Source organism: Thunnus maccoyii, chromosome 1 (assembly GCF_910596095.1).
Source record: "Thunnus maccoyii chromosome 1, fThuMac1.1, whole genome shotgun sequence".
In the NCBI taxonomy this organism is placed as follows: domain Eukaryota; kingdom Metazoa; phylum Chordata; class Actinopteri; order Scombriformes; family Scombridae; genus Thunnus; species Thunnus maccoyii.
The window spans coordinates 24502206-24522358 of record NC_056533.1 but is presented as its reverse complement, the minus strand read 5'-3'; the positions used below and the strand labels follow the sequence as shown (position 1 = coordinate 24522358).

Below are 20153 nucleotides of genomic sequence, written 5' to 3'. Positions count from 1 at the left end.
CTATAGTCATTTTTATTTCTTCAAATATTTCAGTTTAATATTGCAAACAACTTCACAACATACAAAATGAATAATATTAACCCAGAAACATGTCAATGAATAAATTTTATATATATATAGATATATACATATATGTATGTATATATCTATATATATAATTTTTTTATATATATATATCTTGTCCTCTGGTGGGGATAAAAAAATAAACAGCAAAGCTTTGACAACAGCACCTTGACATAGTATGTAATTCCAACATTACCTTGAGAAGTTTAGAACAGTAAACAGATAAATTACTTGAGAGGAAAATTGTTTTCTGCTGAATATGTAAACGGAATGTTTTTTGGTCAGCATCATATCCTTTTTTGTAAGTGGAGAATTTCTCGATTCACAATTGAAGCAGCATGCAAGCTTTTGAAGATGGAACTGTCCTCTCTCATCCTTGCCTGTTTTTTTTTTTTGTTTTTTTTTCCTTCATTTTCTAATTCTTGGCAACGTAAACAAATCACAATGTCTTGAGGAATGTGATATAGTAATTTAAACTGGGCGCAAATGACTGATCAGATTTTTTTTAATTGTTTACAAGGTCATGAATATGTTCAATAAATAGACTGTAGTATCACTTTTACTGTATAAACTTCATCTTTTTTTACATGCAGTCCATAAAATTTTCATTTGACGGAATAATTTACCCTGTTATGTATATATACAAATAGATATTTTCTCTTTATTCTCTTTTTTAAACTCTTCAATAAAATCTATACATTTTATACACTATCTCCCTCTTTTAATGGTCAATGTGCATACACATGAAGTGTCTATCCTTATAAACCGCCAGCCAATCTTCTTTTTGCTATCCATGGTAAGCGCTCGCACGTAGGACTGGGTTGTCCTGCATTGGGAATTATAATGCCGCTTGTCTATTCCTCTGCAGCCCTCCTTCGTGTACCCCATGGGGTTGCATTTGGTCTCATAAAAGTATTGCTTCAGTTGGCCATTGGGGACAGGGACCTTTTCCATGACGGTAACTGTCTGCCCAGACATGTCTATTGCCGTCTTTTTATCCACAGCTGTCACCCACTGGCTAATACTGTCACACACACTGAGCTCTCCGCGCCGTGAGGGATCGGAGTGTCGCCGCACCCTCATGGACATATTAGCGGCATCCAGATAGTTTTTGTATTCCTCCAGAAGAAAGAGCAACGGCGGCTCCAAAGGCACTTGGTTGCTGATCATCACCCGCGAGTCGTACAGGTCGACATCCTTGGTCTCCGTGGTGACCACAGAGGACGGGCCCCCACCTCCCTGGCTCTTATCAGCCCCCTGTCCCAGCTGTGCCGCTTCTCCCTCCACCTCCAGCAGCTCCTCTATCACTTGCTCAAACGTGTCTGTGAGTGAGGGCAGTTCCCCGCGCTGGCCTGGCCCACCACCACTCTGTGGAGTCCCATGGCCTCTTGCGGCCGTCGCAGCAGCGCCCAAGTAGCCTTCCGTCCGATGGCCCCGCATGCCCGGGGCGTCTCTCAGGGGCGCAGCTCTCATGCAACTGAAGTATGAAATAACCATAGTAAGGAACAGGATGGTCATCACTCTTCTAACCTGGTGGAACTGGAGGGGGGAAGAAAGACAGAAAACAAGAGGGAAGGGAGAGAGAGAGAGAGAACAGACAGTTAGTCAAAGAGCATTTTCAATGAGGTTAGCTTATTTTTGATCCATAATACACCATCTCATGCCTCTCCTGTTATTTACACCCTCCACTCTTTCTTTGCGAGCCAAAAAGAGAGCCAGTGCTGTAGCTTTGGAATAATCACAAAATGTTTTTTTTTTTATTAAACTGATACTGGCGCCGTGTCATCAGTGTTTTCAAATTGTTTGCAAACTGTAATCATCCTGTTCCTATGTGAGGTCTGGCTTAGATTTTTATTTGTTGGCAGCAGTGCACAAAAGCTGTGCTGCTGAGCATCAGAGAGATCAGTTATTACAAAAGATAAGATTACACAAATAGTTGTCACTACATCCTTACAGGCTAGCTATAATTTATGAACAATTCAAATGTTGTGTTGTACAGCTTATTTCGAGAATGTGATTTATTAGTTAGATATTAGTTATAATGGGCAAACCTGTCATTCATTGTATTGTCAGTTTTGAAAGCTTTTTTTTTTTAAACTTGGGTGTCATGGTTGATTGTCATGTTTATTAGGGCGAGTGTGTACCTAAATTGTTTGATTTTTGTAATATGTTAATTATATAGTTTCCAGGTAGGAAATTACATTTGGGATCTAAAGGCCATGTGTGTGTTGACATAAGGATATGGTTTTGTTTGTTCCGTGTGTTTGACGAGGCAAAAAGCTTTCATAAGGCTCATGTATTATCTTTTGAGTCTGGCATTTCCCCCCCTCCCCAACACCAATCACCATTAGCAACACTGAGGGAAACTCCAACGTGGACATCACTTAGATACTGACTGAGTGGTGGTGTTTGTGTCAGCTCTGACAAACACACCCGTGCTGCAGTATTATTAATGAAAAAAAAAAAACTGGTCTGTGTTGTAAGACAGGTCTGATACTAAACCTTTATGAATGGGAGGCAGGGGTTTGTTCAGGGACACTGTTTGTTTTTTGGCAGGTGGATGGAGAGGAAGAGCACTGCAGGATGAACTAACACGATGTCATGAGGATACTGAATGACAGAAAGATGTGTCATCCTTCTCACACTGTAAAGCACCAATCTCGAGGCTCCGGAGAGCTGCTCACAAGATAAGCAAGCATGCCAGGGGGAAGGAAAAAAAAAAAAAAAAAAAAAAAAGCACCACAGTGAGCCAGGTGTAGCCGAAATACTGTACATACATCCTTAACCAGCAGTATCGCCTGAGCACATATGCATCCCTTACCTTTGAGGAGCTCTAAGATTCACAGCAAATCAATGAATTGGTGGACATCCAGCAGCCAGAGATATAAAAGCAACCATAATGAAAAGAAAATCTAGATCTTGCTTTCCACAGGGGCTCATTTAAAAATAGCCTGGCCGAGGCTTTGACTGCACTCTGCATGTCCCAACCTGATGCAGGAAAACACAGCCCAGCAAACACACTGCTGCTGCTGCTGCCTCCACTCAGAATGGACAGGAGGACCTTTACAGTATAGGGAGGAGCGAACCCCACCTTAAAAGCATTTGTTTCATTCTTAATTGGTATCTGGGGCTGTGGCTGCAATTAACCGACACCGCGGTGACTGCCATAGAGATATCTCATCTAAAAATAGATGTGCTGGGAGTCTCACAGTCTCTATTCAGAATATCACATCCTTCTTCTTAATGAGCCACTCATTCCCAGAGCTCAGTGACGCGCTCCTCCAGAGTGTGTGAGTGTGTGTTAGGGGGAGGGCATGGGGAGGGGCTGGCTTGTATGTGTTTGCAGGGAGATTGGGGTGGGGGGGTATTTTTCCTCTCACCAACTAAAACAACAATGAGGACAAAGCCAGGAATAAGAAGCTGATTATCCAGTTTTCATTAAATATTACAGTATTAATTACATGAAAAACCAAGCAGATTAACCCCTCAATATTGATTCTAATAATAAGATTTCTCTGTGAGTCTTCCCAGCAAAGACAATCATGTAGGTTTTACAGGATTGAGGCCAGTAGTCACGAGCTTTATGTGTAGGATGCATTTAGGCTTGATATTATTATCAGCATCGCGCACAAATGGTTCCACTTCCACATGAAGGGAAATGAAGGCAGAGGGGGCTGATTACTGTTAGGCGTCAAACTTCAGGCTGGAAATGGTGCAGACGAAGTGCTGCATCTTCCGTAACAGACCACAGGGGTAATATTGCAGTAGCAGGGGGTGGAGAGAGTGCCAGCGTCATTTCGCAGCATAACAACCACAGATGACGTCTCTTCCAGGTCTCCATAGGGGTGGGGTGGAGGAGGCGGGGGGTGGTGGGGGGGTGGGGGGAGAATGGAGGAGAGGAGGTTGCTGGGGGTAATGCCACTCAACAGTGTGTGTGCAATTGCATGCCGTTCCCCCGGGTATCCTCACACCGGGAACAACAAATGATTTTATTTCTATCTCTGTGATTTCCTGTTTCCATCAGGACAATCAATATGGCTTATGTTCTCAATCAACATCCTGTTAAAATGCGATAAAGCCAATGAATCATTTAATTGCTGTGGGACTGGCTGTGGATCTTTGGCTTGTATCTACTAGAGGCTAAATGTGACAACTGATTGGTTTATACATCCAGTGAAGGAAGATTTTTATGTGCACTGCTGGATTTCACAGTTAATAAAAAAGCTGCTTGCGAGTTAACACAATGGGCATGAATAATAAAGCGAGGGAGCGATGCAGGAATGTTTAAAATGACATTTTGGGAGCTTCTGGATCAGCTTTTGGAGTTTGGTTAGATGCAGGAAGTGAGGTTTAAAATACAATTGGGTGCACCACTCTGTCAGATAATAAACTCATGATGTGAGTGGCAGGAGTGGTTTTGCTTTTGACCAAAAAGGTAAATCACTTCAAAGCTGAAGCACTAAGCTAATAACATGGAGTGGAAGAAAAACAAATCCCGCAATAACCACTGCTCAAACACGCTTTTCTTTCTTTATTCAGCAGCGCACCTCAGAGCATGAAACACCCTGAACAATAGTAGCAGGTGAGTGTGTGCACCCTGATGTCTCTGGATGACCACCTGTTTGTCTGCTCTGAGAGCACGGCTGTATGGTGGGGGGGATGTGTAACTTACCCTCGCGTTTATTCTGTGTGCCAGGTGGGGATTAAAGTGATAAATGCCTTCTTTGACAGATGCTGAAAAGTTTCCCCAAAGCATGAAAGGACTAGTTATTATCACACAATCCCCCAGCACACTTTATGGCTTCATCTTCACCAACAGCCTACATATAATAATCTTGTGGAACCGTTAGAAGGGGAAAATAAACATCAAACAGGGGAGATGAAAGAGGGAAATGTGGCCGCTACATTTGAATAGAAATATATGACCTATAGCAACATTTGTTCTCTGCCTCTACTGCCGCTCCCTTGTGGGCATCCGTCTTTGTTCAATTCCTCAAGAACCATGTCGACTGGAGCTATTTACCCAGCAACATGTTTTGTCACGTTCAACATGTATCGCACACCATGCCAAATGTTCAGCTTTAAAAATAGAAGAAGAAGAAAAAAACATGCATGCATGATATTAGACCCCTTGTGTGTGCCACAATGCAGCACTTTTAAGAAAGAAAAAAAAAGCAATTAGAGTTGTCTGCAGTAATGGCTGACACATGTGGAAGCTTAATTGCTTCCTTTAGATCTGTTTTCAATCTGACACAGTTTCAGGGCACGTTTAGTAATAGATGAGCATCACTAAGGGATTATACCTGGCCTCCAGGACAACCCCGGCCACTGCCACATAAAGCCAGACATTCAAATAGCTGCTGAGTGATCCATGCTATCCTAATGAGCTGCTGCTTCCCTCCCACACTGCGTGCGACAGTGGACAATTGAAAGAACACAACATATCGACTCTCATTTGGGGCTACGTGGTTGTTCTTAATTGTGCAACGAAAGTTACTTCTCAGAATGAGCGTCCTCAAAATGTCCACAGCTACCTGGAGTTTGTTGAAAAAAAAAAAAAAAAAAGATCACAGGTATCCTGAGTTCATTTTAACCCATGAATGACCAAAACTGAAATCTAATCACTGAAGCAACACCATTGCACCTATAGTTCCACATGAAGGCCGCTGCAGTTCACAACGTTTTGCACTAGATGGCGTGTGAGACCGTGAAATGATGGTGGGAGCTTTTTTTTTTGTCTCTCCCTCCCTCCAACACTCATCTCTCCCCCCCCCCCCTCCTGTGAAACACGATAGATAGATAGATAGATAGATAGATAGACAGATAGATAGATAGATAAGCCCAAAATAGTACATTGTTTCAATTTTTTTGTTGTGCGTAATTGTAAACAGGCTATAAAGTTCACTTATGTGCAATTTAGTCATAACTCTCACAAGAAATTTGGCCCTCATTTGCATTTTTTGGAAACTGCATCATTAATTCATCATTAAACCATCATCCAACCGACTGTTGGGATCCTCACATAAATTCTTGGACAAGATATGCTCACATGAAACAGTTTTCCACCACTCTGTAAACTGTACCTTGTTTTATGTCCTATTCATTCTGGCCAGTAGTTTGAAGTTGTTCAGTGCAAGCACACACAACACCAAGAAGTAGACCCAGCCATGTATGTTGGCCGACGTAGCTGGACGTTTAGGTCTCAGGTTTCCTATAAAGTCTTAATGAGTTCATCAAAGTTTTTTTTTTCCTCTCCCTCCAAAACAACAATGTAAAACCTGTCTGGACTTTTTTTGTTTATTTCTTCACAGTAGATGTTAGATAAGCAAATAAACACTTTGAACAGAGAGTTTATTGAGCTATTTATGAGCGTAAAGTTGCCATTAAACGTTCAGACGTGGCTGATTTCACGCAGAGACACGTTGGATTGTTTCCACCTTATTACTTAAGAGAAATAATAACCAGTCACATTACTCGGGCTGCTTTAATCATACTGAAACAACAATCTGTTTTTTTCTTTCTTTCTTTCTTGAGATTACATCTGCTGAGCCCTTGCTCTCCTCTGGAAACCCAATCAACATAATAACTCCGTTTTTTATTAATGAACAGGAGGATAAGGTTACACATATCCCCTCTCGGGCTGCGGCGCTGTCTGTTCGCAGGATAACCGGACTTGATCGAGCTACTTTTAGACCCCCCCCCCCCCTCCCCACTCATCTCCCCCCCACCTCCACCTCCACCTCCAACCCCCCCAACACCACACACACACACACACACACACACACACACACACACACACACTCACATAGACACACACACACACTTTCTATCTTTTTCCCCCTCAAGCAGCATCAAACAAAGCGAAAGTGCTTCAAACAACTTATCGAAGAAACAAACAGACACATACCTTTTACTGCCCAGTCGTAAAACAGACCATTCAACAGGACAGTGTCATCTGTGATGTTTTGGACAACTCCCTGGGTAATTTTACTTAAGCGATATTTTCCTCTCTGTACTCTCCCGACAAGCTTCAGGATATCTCTTCAGCTTTGGAGCAAATAGATTAAATTATTGATGGTGGAAATTGCATGGATGAGGTAATGCACTCCCATGGCTGCGCGGCTCCTTTGGAGATCGTCTGAAACTGAAGTTGTCGCATGCTAAAACGCCGCCGCAGCAGCACCACCACCACCACGGGATGAGAGACCTCTGGAGCTGGAATGAGGAGCCTTTGCAACTACAGTAACTTTACTACACAATGACGCTGCAACATGTGACCTGCCGCTGGCTGACTGGTCGCCGCACCAAACTCCTGTTTAAACAGCCCCGAGGCGGAACTATTAATGCGCTTTTTTTTTGTCCGCATATCGTGCAGCCCGCATCCACACCACAATATCTGGCAATATATAGCCTATAAAGGCACAAGCGAAGCTTCTCCTCTTCCGTATTTTTGCTCACCGAGGCCAAAGAAATGGCTTTTTTTTTTTTTTTTTTTTTTAATTTTTTCTTTTTTTTGTTGAAGGTTTTGCGTAACAGCGCGTCTCCACCAAGTAATGATACACTGCGTGCCATTTAGAGATTGTGTAAAATTAGATACTCAGAGCAAAAGTAGAAATATGAATTTTTTGCTCTGGTGTGCAGATAGTGAAGCAGCTATAATTTATGTAGCCTAATAATAAGCTTGTTATTAGCCTGTGTGAACAAATTTACCCCAACATGTAATCCATTTTGGGCAATATTTTCTATATCCTTGATACAGACTAAAACCCTATATGATGTACCGTATATAAGGTCTATTTATGAGTCATCCCCTATCATATATAAGCCTCTGCATATCAGCTTAGAGGAGGCTTCTAATTTTGCTCCAGTAAAATCTAAGTGGCGTTTGGATGCCAACAGCTACCGGAGGCTAACAAAGATGTGAACTTATTGAAAAAGAAAAACAAACAAAAAAAAAAAAAACTCTTCTTCTCCTCGCTTTTAAAGTGAGCCATCTCCACAACAGATGGATGACTCCCCTGCAAGTGCTCTGCAGTGTAGTAACCAGCTTTCGCAGGTTATTATTACCAAATGTCAGCTAAACAAACGCGTTTAAATTACATACACAGAGAGAATTACTCAGAAAATGAAAACTGCTTCTTGATACTCTGTTTCCCCTCATCGGGAACAAACTGGGCAACCATTCATCCCCTCTTTTATAATGAGGGATTCAAATAAAGATGTCAGCGGAGCCGCAACCTTTCAATGGGTTGATGAACGTTTGGAAACTCCACCTCTGATGAATACAAGAGTGAGCATAATGGGGGAAATAACAACTCATTATCCTTGTGACTTGGCCCTGGTCCAGTGCAAAGATTTATTGTGATGTGTTTGCTATATTGCCATCATGATTCTTCCCTGCACGAGCTTATGAGCTGGAGAGCTCTTGTTTGGCATGTAGCAGTATGGGAGTGGATGCTCACACCTGCTTAATGAGTCACTCCCACCTCCAACACACCCGGGGACATGCCAAGATAGATATAGCCCTCCCTGAAGGCTCACAGGAGGTGAGGGCAAACTCTGGATGACAAAGAGTTGCATCAGCAATCACTGAGCGACATGACTCCAAAGAGGATAAAAAAAAAAATGCACACTGCACAAGGGGGCTGTTCCAAACAAGTAAATCATAAATAAATCACTTGGCATCTCATTAGAAGAGCAAAAAACAACAACATGGGTCTCTCTCATTTCTGCAAATACAGCACAACTGAAGGTGGCGTTTCAAGTTGAAGTCTTTTGGCTCGCATGTGTCTGGGGCTTCAAGGGCTGAACTTTTCTGAATGAAATTTTTTTATCGTTTCTAATAACTGGGAGCAAAAAAAATGGAAAGAGTTGTGGTTCTTTTGGGGGCCACTCAGAAGCACTGGTCCCGTTATAAGGCAACCAGCAGGTTTCTGAAAACTGCTAAAAGCTCTTTTTCATTGGAAGTGAGTCACTAACAATGACTTCAAACTGTCTGAGGTGCTCAGACTCAACCTTCGTATGTTTGGGGGCAAAATTTGTACAGGTTTTAATCGCCCCACCATTGATGGCCATAAAACATCTGTCTCTCCTCACATCATCCACCCCGCTCACCTTTCTGCCTGTTTGTGCAGTAGATATGTAGAAGAGACAACTCACAGGAGCTGACAACACGACACACACACACACTTGTATAACCTTTCAAGGCTTCTCTTGCCAAAAAAAAAAAAATGCAGCACAACGCTGACAGGTCCGCACTGCCGAAAGCTTCACTTAACAAGTAGAATTATGCCTCCTTGTGCGAGAGAGGAGCCGTGTAACATGGGCGAAATGACATTTTGTGAAATGTCATTTTCACTGCGGGATAAAGGCAGGCGACGAGGGTGTTTTGATCAAAGTGAAATTGCATCCCCTCCTCGAAGAGAAAACACGTCAAACTGAGAAAACATTGTGTGTGTGTGTGTGTGTGTGTGTGTGTGTGTGTGTGTGTGTGTGTGTGTGTGTGTGTGTGTGTGTGTGTGTGTGTGAGGTTGGGTGACGTCAAGCAGCGCGGGGCGGGCTGGTTGGAGAACAGTTGAGAAAACTCCAGACTGGTAAACAGGTAAACTGAGCACTAGGCCTCATAATCAGACGCTGGAGTGAGTTAATGTCATCCCTCCTGTGATGACAATAACCTTTACTGTAATCATCAGGCAGACACAGTAGTCCTCTAAGCTTCATGTATATATATATATATATATATATATATATGTACACACACACACACACACACACACACACACACACACACACACACACACACACACACACACACACACACACACACACACTCCTTCCACATCCTCATACAGCTGATACATTATTTCTATAGTGGCAAAGACTGCAAATCACTCCACAGCCTATTAAGCCTCTCTCTGTCTCTGTCTGTCTCTTTTCTTGGCTTATGCCTCCTCCCTCCTTCCTCTTCCTTCTCTTCCTCCTCTTCCTTCTCTCCTCCCCCCACAATCCAATATCACCACAGCATCAATAACCTTTGCATGGTTCACTGCTGAATGAAAACACACAGATCATACCACAAAATTACTTAGAAATGCTGAAATATTTGTTATGTTTCAACAAGAACGCAGAAACCACACAAATGAGGCTGTAGACAACTAAATCAAAGGCTTGAATAAACCTCCTACTTGGTTTAATATAACATATCCTGCTACTATATGCAACTATAGATACATCTTTTACCAAATAATGAACAGAAATGAAAAAAAAAATATCAATCTAGAAGTTAGTCCAAACATGAATCACTTCTGGTCTAGCTCATATTCAGGAAATACAAATATATATATTTTTTATTATTATTTCGGGAAGTTGCTTGAATTCAGTGATGTGCAGCGTGCTCACATGCTGAGAGACACACTTGAATGGTTTGATCACACACACACACACACACACACACACACACACACACACACACACACACACACACACACACACACACACACACACACTGCACAGCATCCTCGTTGTCCCGCAGTGGTCCGACATGTAAGATGTCTTTACAGTCAGAATAACTATATCCACAGTGTATTGATAACTTGCCGTGGGCTTTGAGCAGCACTGTAAAGCACACACACACACACACACACACACACACACACACACACAAACACAAACACACACACACACACACGCACGCACACAATCACGCCACCGACGAAATAAAATAAATAAATCATAAAAGCCACAGTGGCGTGAAGTATAACTGATAATTAAAGGTTCGGGATGAGCTTCAAAGCTTCGCCTCCTGCCAGAACTTGTTTAAACAAGCCTGTTAATTGGCTGAAGGTGTTGGTGATGAAGATGATGGTGACTAAAGCAGCAGCAGCAGCAGCAGCAGCGACGGCGGCGGCGGCGGTGGCGGCAGCAGCAGCGGGCGATGTAGCCTACATTTCCATAATGATTAAGATGATTCATTTTCTCTCTAAATATATCGTGACGTCCGCCTAATTGTGAGTCGAGATTTCCGCCATCTATACCCCCCCATCACGACCCCCACCACCCCAATATAATCAATAGCCTATAACTGATATTAGACATCAGCTTGGACACATAGACAAGTTATTACATTTCATGAATGAAAGACGTTGTGGCAACTGGGCAACTGCACGATCGGAAATCGAGTTAGGTTATAGCCTATCTATTATTTAAATTTAAAAAAAAAAAAAAACTCCTTAATTGAAAACCTGATTTCACCAAATCCTTTTAGTCCCCAAAGTGCATGAATTGATCGCAACGGCACACAAAGGCCAACATTTACACTATGAAAACAAGAGCAACAGACACGTCAGCTGCATGAAACAATCAAGGAAATTATTAATATTATCTTTATTTCTGCAGGGTTTATTTTATTTCGTTAAATAAACAGGCCTACCGAAATAATTTCATTTGATTCTGCAATGAAACCTACCATCAGGTTTGTTATTGACGCCCACCCCAACTCTGCAGAGCTGAGAGTGCAGAGAGAGAGAGAGAGAGAGAAAGGGAGAAAGAGAGAGAGAGAGAGAGAGAGAGAGGGGAGATTCTCGGTAAAGATAACACACGCGGAGACGCACGCACACAGGCGCGAGCGCACGCAGGCGCACGCCCGCACACAAACACACGCAGCCCCATTTATGGACTGATCCGCTGACGTACATTGCAGAAAAGTGCTATAAAAAAACCTTCATACATACAAAGTGTGTCGTGCCACCCCACAGACCCCTCCTAACCCGCCTCCGCTCATCCCTCCTCCTCCACCCAACACGCCCACGCCCACACCATAATCCCACGTCTCAGTAGAGGAAAAAATAAAAAAATAAAAATACTGCTACATGGCCAGAAAAGAGGCATTCTGCAAAGAAAAGATTATATTTGTAAACCAAATAGAGCTGGGAAGATGCTGCAATAAAGAGAAATCTCTTTCTTTTGTTGTGCATGAAAGGCCAAATATTTCTTTAAAGTGTCACAATTTTTCTGATCTTAATATCAACTAAACTAATGATCGCTTCGTTAGATAAATTATTGATTGATCATAATTTGTGCAGTGAACCGTTCTGTCGTACTAATAAGCCTGAAACGTGGCTGTTATAGTTGCGACGCAGCCTTTATTAAAGCAGCATTTTTATGAATGTCGGGCAGCCCAATAAGTAATATGATCTATTTTGGTTTCACTGTCATATAAAATGAGGAATAATAGACATTAATATGCAGTAAATGATCTGCGCACGTTACATTGCTGGGTAAAAAAAATATATAAAAAATACCGACAACGCCAGCAGCGGAGAAGTCACATAATTCAAATGCAATTAGAAGATTTGTTGGATAGATTCAGTTTGGGAGTATTTATTTGAAAATGCAGCCTGCGAGAGAGGAGCCTTGATTAAAACAGGACTGCCAGTGGGCGTTGGGGCTTTTCTCTTCTCTTGCAGTTGTTTTGCCATGCAATTGCTTCGTCTTGGATCAGAAAATCTTAAATCTTTGACCAGAGGAGGGGAAAAAAAGGATAGGGAGAGAAAGAGAGAGAGATGGAGATGGAGAGAGAGAGAGGGAGAGAGAGAGAGGAAATACACAATATCCACCGTTTCTGCATCGGTGCGAGACGAATTTTTTAGGCTACAAGTCCTTCAGGAACAGCAGAGCAATAAAATCCCAGAGCAGTTTTGTGTGTGATGATCATCTCAATCTTAACAGCCTCACGCGATAGATGTGATGCGTGCCGTTATTTTTAAACAAAAAAAAAAAAAAAAAAAAAAGAGACGACGACGGAAAGAAAAAAAATCGATGCCTCCCGAACAATTGCATATCAAGACATCTTATCTCTCCATCACATTCAGCCATAACATCTGTCAGTGGATGCACTTTGACCACGCCCATATTTATTGTAATTTTTTTTATACACAGAGTAATACAACAGTTTGTGTGCTGTAAAAAAGGAGCCTCGCTTCGGCAAAACCCGCAAATTACACGAGTCAAAGCGATTAACAATTAATTCATCTTTTTTTTTTCTCCATTATTCATTGGTAGCATGTGTTTGACAGACCGACACAGAGCCGCGTATGGACAAAAGAGGGGGTAGGGTAGCAGGTGAAGTGAAAAGCACCTTATGAATGAAACCGTGGAGCGGTCGTAGTAAAAACACAAGTGATTTGATGGCGATGACGGGAGGAGGGGGGGAGGGGGGGTGAGGGAGGGAGGGAGGGAGGGAGGGAGAAGGGAGGAGGGGGAGGAGGAGGAGGAGGAGGAGGAGGGGGAGGGGGGGGGGGGGGTAAAGAGTAGGGCTATTTTTGGTCGATAACAAAATCCAGAGGGTTTGACATCAAGACAAAACATGAATGCAGCAGACCAAACAAGAAAAAATAAGCATAGATGGATAGATGAAAGGCAGAGTTTCATTTTCCCAGACAATTTTTTTTTATGATCTGCACCAGCATCAGTACTCCAGTTCGTGCAGGCTGGAAGGATCACTGCAGCGTCTTAAGTCCCATATTGGGAGCATGATTAGGCACAACGCAACGATTACGCAAATTGTGTTGCAGCAGGCAGTGTTCAGGAAACTCCAAAAAGCTCTATTTTAAAAAATCCCAAGCACGAAACCGAGTCCCAATTTATACGTTTCACATGACTCGAAGCCTACGTGAATGTGCACGCACCAACATTTCACAGATATAACTTCATCTTTTAAAAAAAAAAAAAAAAAAAAGAACAGGCAAAGGGGGGCAAAAAAGACATCTACGAGAGATGTTGGTCACCTGGATTGGATCGGATTTCATTCCGGAGTTATTTCGGTCACTGATGCCCACATTTAACACACTGCTAGACGAGGGCTGCATGCTGTAGTTTAAGCCGAAGTTCTTTTCAGAAATAAGCCAGAGGAAAGCCCGTAAAGACGACAGGAACAAAAGAGTGACATGAAAACAATGGATTATGCTCTTACCTTTACAAGGGCTGACAACCACTATGTGCGTGGTTAGATCTCCGCGACCAAGACTTGCATGTCCCAAAGTTTAACGCAGTGTGGGGGGGCTTATAGGTACCGAGAATGTGGTGTGCAAAAGACCAAGACGCCCTAACATTTTAACTTTCACCATGCTCTACAAAAACACATCTTTAAAAAAAGCACAAGCTCTTTTAATGGCAAGCGCTTTTCCTTTCTGTTTTTTTTTTTTTTTTTTTGAATTGCCTTTTTTTAAATCCCGTTTTTTCCGTTTATAGACCACAGGCTCCCTCAGAAATAAGCTTACCAAAAGTTGAAAAAACAATCCCAGGTTTGGCAAAGGGGGGTTGGGAAAAGAGAGAAAGAGAGTTGGCGTCCACTCGGCGTTTTAGTCCATGCACGACTCCGGTGCCTCTGTCCAACGTGCTGAAAGCATAACACAGCCAGGGTAACTATGAGGGGCCAAGAAAATATCTATATACTTTTGTTGAGTGCCCACTTTAAACTGCTTTTTTTTTTTTTTTTTTTTTTTTTTTTTACTCTGCTGCTTCCCCGCGTCTTGTCATGTGTATTTCCCCCCCTCTTGCCAAACCAGTCTTGTTAATATTTGATCACATGTTGGTCGGACATTTCCTTCCAGATAACAGCACCTATATCACAAACGCCGGTTCGATCCCCCCCTCCTTATAGTCGCCTCAAAAAAGGCTCCACTCTCACGCCAAATTACAACTGGCACCACTGATACTGAGCCTCGTTGTTCCTAATGTCATGCTTGTGGCAAGTGTCACAGGTAAGTGGCACATGTTGCTTTTTAAAAAAAAAAAAAAAAAGAAAAAAGAAAAAAAAACACGGGCACCTAAAAAGAACATACATACATGCATAAAATATACAGCCCTCACTGCCAGCACACACATCCCTCTATAGCCTTCATCCCATCTACACATTGCGCGCAGACACAATGTAATATTTCCTTACCTCTCTCTCACTGTACCGGCATATCCTGAGCCGAGAAATTGCCACACAATCTTTTTTTTCACACAAGCTTTGTCAACATCAGCCTCATCAGACGTGGGTCTCGATACTGAGTTTCTCAAGTAGCCACTGAGTCCAACCCTTCCAGCAATGCGTTGCCAGACTAAACAGCAAGCACGACTATTTACTGCTAATCATCCCTTTATATGCTGTGTGTTTTCATTGCTACTTACCATTTTCCCCTACGCTGTCCTGGAGATAGAAGTGTCTTAATATCCACTCACTCCAACAGATGCTGGTAGGTAATGTGTCTTGTTTGAAGTCATCATATGAGAACTTCTGCTGTGCTCAGTAGATCGCCCACCACTTCGCTGACTTATGAATCTAATAACCCTTTGCAATATCGGCGTGCTTAAACTCTCTTAGGCAACACCTTGGTGGCTCTACAGTAAAGACAAATATCAACAAGCCTGGCTTGTCAGAAAAGCTTGTACAGATAGGCTATACGTAACACCCTCGCCCGGACAACGCCATTAGGGGTCTTACGTGATTGAAATAAGCGACGGCAATCCAAGTTTATGGGGGATACTAGTTCCTGACTGATCGCTCGTTCACTGCCTCAAATCTTTAAATCCGCATCCGACCAACAATGACAGAGACATAAAACTTCTGAGACATATCCATATTCACGTGTTTGTGTTATAGACTGTTAACTCCCTCTTTGGCGAAGGGCCATATGCCTATTACGCATACGCACAACTGGTCATTTAGATTTTTCTAAGACGCACCGATGCGCAGCCAGGTCGGTTTAGAAAACAAATATCACATTAATAGCGCCCCTGTGTCTCCCTGTCAAGTTCTTGAGGAACTTGTTGCTGCTTTAAAAAGAACCCCCCTTTTCGTTTTTTTTGTTTTTTGTTGTTGTAGTTGGACCAAACACTCTACATGTATACTTACATTGTCAATTCTGTTAAAGTGCTGCGTTTTTTTGTTCTTCCACCCGAACAGATATAACAGAAAATCAGAAAAAAAAGTTAATCCACGTCCTCCAGAGGCGTAATTACACTGAGAGAAGCGATCAGGGCGTTTTGATACTTTTCGATCAGGAATATCTGGAAGTTCAAAGGCGAAATCTGTTTTCAGTAAAATTCCATCAGTTGCACTGCCAACACTCAGCCATCTGATTGTTATGCAGTGACGAAGCGCTGTGCTTGCAAGTGAAGCCCCAAATGTACTAAGTAACATGAGTAATAGGTGATATTTGCCTGACTCTTTGCCAGCACCCAAAACTTTCCAGAGTGCTTGTAAGGAAAGTGTCATTCTTGTGGTATAAATTACTTTTTTGTCATAGTTTGTGGACATCACACTGCATGGGTGGCGCGTTACTGGAACCTGTAGGCGTGCGTCTGCAAGAGACTATAGCACCAAATTGACAAATTCTTCTTTCACTAACACACACATACACACACAAAAGGCTGCTCATCAAAGTGTTTTTAGGTAACTGGATGCCACTCAGACTTGATACTCAGTTTGCCTTCTGCCTCATGTGAATCATGGATTTAGAAAAGCCTCAAAGAAGCCATCAAACATACATGTTGCTGCACTGATCTGAACATTTCATCTGCAGGTTTGTTTATGACAATAAATTTATATTAAAAAAAAAAAAGATTTCTGTGTTGTCACTGTTGCCAGTGTCACTTCACAATATTGTACCAGCAAACTTCTGACACATTCAAAAGTCTTTCTTGGCAAAAATATATGATTCTAATTTGGTCTGACTACGCATGTACTCTGTCATCTTGCTTGTTGAGGCAGAAGCCAAAAACTTATTTTCTTTGCAGTTTGTTTCAGTACATTTCTTTCTCAAAGACACAAGATGGCATAATCTGATAAAATTAGAATCATTACTAAAGAAAAAAAAAAAAAAAAAAAAGATTATTATTTGCCAGGAAAGATGTTCATGCACCATGCAGGCAACAAGTGCTGGACTAGAGAGTCACACATAGCTTATTATCCTTGAACTCACTCCTTTCTAAATGTAGGCTTTTCACACAGTGGCTACTCATTACAGGTTACTAATAAAAGGGAGTGACGTACAGAGAGAGAGAGAGAGAAAACGAGAGGTAACACATATCAGCTCGGCGTGGACAGCATGCTGAGGATGAACAATTCACTTTCATTCGCCGCACATGATTAAATGATCAGGATGTATGTGTCCCATCACCTCTTGCGCTCCTACCATCATCCTACTCTCAGTCCTTTCTGCTTCCTGACGTGGTAACTTGACTTGCTCCTACTTGTGATGTTGTTAACACTTCCTCTGCTCCCACAGCTTTTCGCAGACTCTGTTACTGACTCATGCTCGTCCCTTTTCCACTATCCATGCCCTCCCCCGCACTCTTCACCACAATATCTTATGGCTGAGTCCGAGGTCACAGATCAATCACTTCATCCCCTGGGCTGCATATGACTGCATGGCATTTTGCTCCGTGGTCTGCCAAGATACTTCACCTCTTTTGAGCTTACTCTTGGAACTTTTAAGTGTTTGAGTGGAATATGTTTTGGCAGAGGGAGTGTTATTAAAATCTGTAGCCAGCGGGCAGCACCGTGGGATAAATATGGAGATGAATGTGCACAATTACAGACTTTTTTGTGGTCTGTAAAGAAAGATTTACATTGGTATAGATATTGATATTCATTAGGTACAGTAAACACAGAGAGGGTGATGTATGATTTTTACAGTGTGAGAATAATGGCAGAAATACCACTTGGCTCATTACCACTTGTTCTTATTATTTTATGTTTTGTAAAACTGCCTTTAAAATGTGATCTTATGCCAATTTCATCCAACCTTTTGCGACGACTGGCAACAACATGCCTATAAAAGCCTGAAAACGAATCCCAGCTCCGCCTTCTCAAATGACAACTGTACAAAATGAATCACCAAAACAACAAAAAAAGTATTGTTAAAGCCATTTTAACACTGCAGTCATCATACATCCCTGTTTACATCTGCTAATTACATTTGGGCCCTGTCTGGTCTCTGGAATCATTACTAAAATGTCGAGTGCCAGCCTAAAATTTTGAGTCTATCAGCACTTTCCTCCCCCTCGCCGTAATGACAACTATTAAGCGAGGATGGATCCAGTCTGGGCTGTGTGTATCATTACTCTGTCTTAATCTTTGTTCCATAAATATTGATAACAAGAGCCCCACGTCATGTGTTACTAGTACCTGCTGTTAAAAATAGCAGGCCTGCTGATGGCAGGTTATCTCTTACTGTCAGATCCCTGTGTACCCCCCCTCCCTCCCCTCCCACTACTTCTTGTATCTACAGGAAGTTGCGCTCTGGGACAAACAAAGAGCAGACAGAAAACAACAAATACTCTGATTACACACCAGTAAATCAAACTACTGTACCTCACGCCTCTTGTATTTATCCTCGACCAGTCAAACAAAATGTAGCTTGTAAAAAACAACATATATTAAGTCTTGATTCACTGACATAAAAACATGATTTCCTATAAATTTCTGCATAATGAACCGGTCAAAATAGCTTCATTCTGTCACCTTGTTGACAATGTGTTTCATGCTGTACATCTGTCATTCTGTCGTGCAATTTCATAATATTTCTGTGCAGTGTGGAATTAATTATCAGGCTCGGTCAGTGACTCAGAGCTCAGGTCTTCAGAAAGTAATACGGCCCGTAAATAATCGCCCTGCTGCCACCATACTTCACACTGATGGCGAGCGCTGCATTTGTGCTAATTTCGCTGTTCTATGTATAGTGTGACGGACAGTGTCAGGATGGATGGTATTTGGGTTGCCCCAGTGGCTTAGCAGGCTGAAATTGAACCAAATGTGCTTGTGTGATATTGAGGGTTCCTATCGTTATCATCCGTCTTCTCCCCCTGACCATCTTTTTACCAGTTGAACACCAGGTGACTATGTAAACTCTGTCTTTAGTGCCTGAGGGGAGAAATCTGGAGCTCTGGGTGTGACATATAAGTGCATTGATCTCCTAACTCTGACTAACCTCCGTCTGCTCGACAGCCTGGAGTGGAGGATGCTGCCTGTCTGCCATTAGCTTTATGACTGCCTGGGTGAGACGCGTAATCTGGGCCTGTCACTGGACTGAGAGGCTGCCAAAGTGAGCAACAAGAAGGGTTAACACAAAGATTTAAATGATCTAGATCATCAGTTTCTTATCGTGGGCATCAAGGAGAGCGAAGACAAGAAATATGGATCCAAACTCAAATCAGATATCGCCCCAGGACTGTGACTTATTCATGATCGAAATGAATGCATTGTATTTTAATTCTGCAGCGTGGTGCGCTGAGAAGAGATTGTGTGTGAGTGTTTGTGTAAGCTTGAAAGTCTATGGAGTGGTGTGCGAATTTGAATAGATGTATTTGCATCTTGTTGCTTAGCCAAAGGCATTATTGGTTCCCAGTGGTAGTGACCTGAAATTTTGCATGCACGGCAACTCTGCAAATGGTAACCCCTTTATGATCAGCCAAATATTACACAGTACAAGTACAAGGCACTGACCTTCAATGCAGCACATATAAGTAACACACGTCGACCAAGATGTTCACATTTCATGACTGTCTCTCCTTCGCAGTTGTTCGGCTGAATTCTACGAGGAAAGGAGAAGCAGTAAAATGTATTTACGTCTATCTTAACAACCTGCATTTGGAGTGCGATAGTTCAACACTGATTTGGTGACTGTAGTTATTATTATTATTCAGTCCTATTTGCATGCGACACATGTTTTTAAGCAAGTAACAAGTCACACATACTAGAAAATAATAAAAAAGGACTGAAAAGATGACCACAACAATAAAGGGTGGTGATTTTTATAGCTTGTAGATGTACAGAAGTCATTACACAGTGATTCTACATTCATACTCAGAGGAAATTCACTTTGTGTGATTCAGTCCGACACCAGTAAGGTGGACTGTAGCAGCACAAGCTGTTGACCTTGCAATGGATTTCAGAGGTAGACGCTGAGCCTGCAAAGATCTTCTATGAGAAAACCTGGGCTTTCTTAGTCCACTTACCACTGTAAATACCTTACTGTAAAATCTAGTGTAAGCCATCTTAAAATATTCAGTCAGACTGGGTCAGCAACCCTTCAACACTCATA

The 20153-nt window shown here is 42.2% G+C and overlaps 1 protein-coding gene across 2 annotated transcripts; it reads right to left on the bottom strand.

The window, feature by feature from the left end:
* Positions 1–194: 194 nt before the first annotated feature.
* Positions 195–19612, bottom strand: bdnf (brain-derived neurotrophic factor). 2 transcript variants are annotated; one of them, XM_042414527.1, is made up of 3 exons: positions 19556–19612; positions 19041–19146; positions 195–1602 (listed from the first exon to the last, which is right to left on the bottom strand). In XM_042414527.1, exons 2-3 carry the CDS (start codon positions 19086–19088, stop codon positions 772–774), a joined length of 879 nt encoding a protein of 292 aa, XP_042270461.1. In that variant the 5' UTR covers positions 19089–19146; positions 19556–19612; the 3' UTR covers positions 195–771. The 2 variants fall into 2 exon arrangements, with proteins under 2 accessions (XP_042270461.1, XP_042270469.1); XM_042414535.1 differs by lacking the exons at positions 19041–19146; positions 19556–19612 and adding an exon at positions 6971–7295.
* Between the last annotated feature and the right edge of the window lie 541 nt (positions 19613–20153).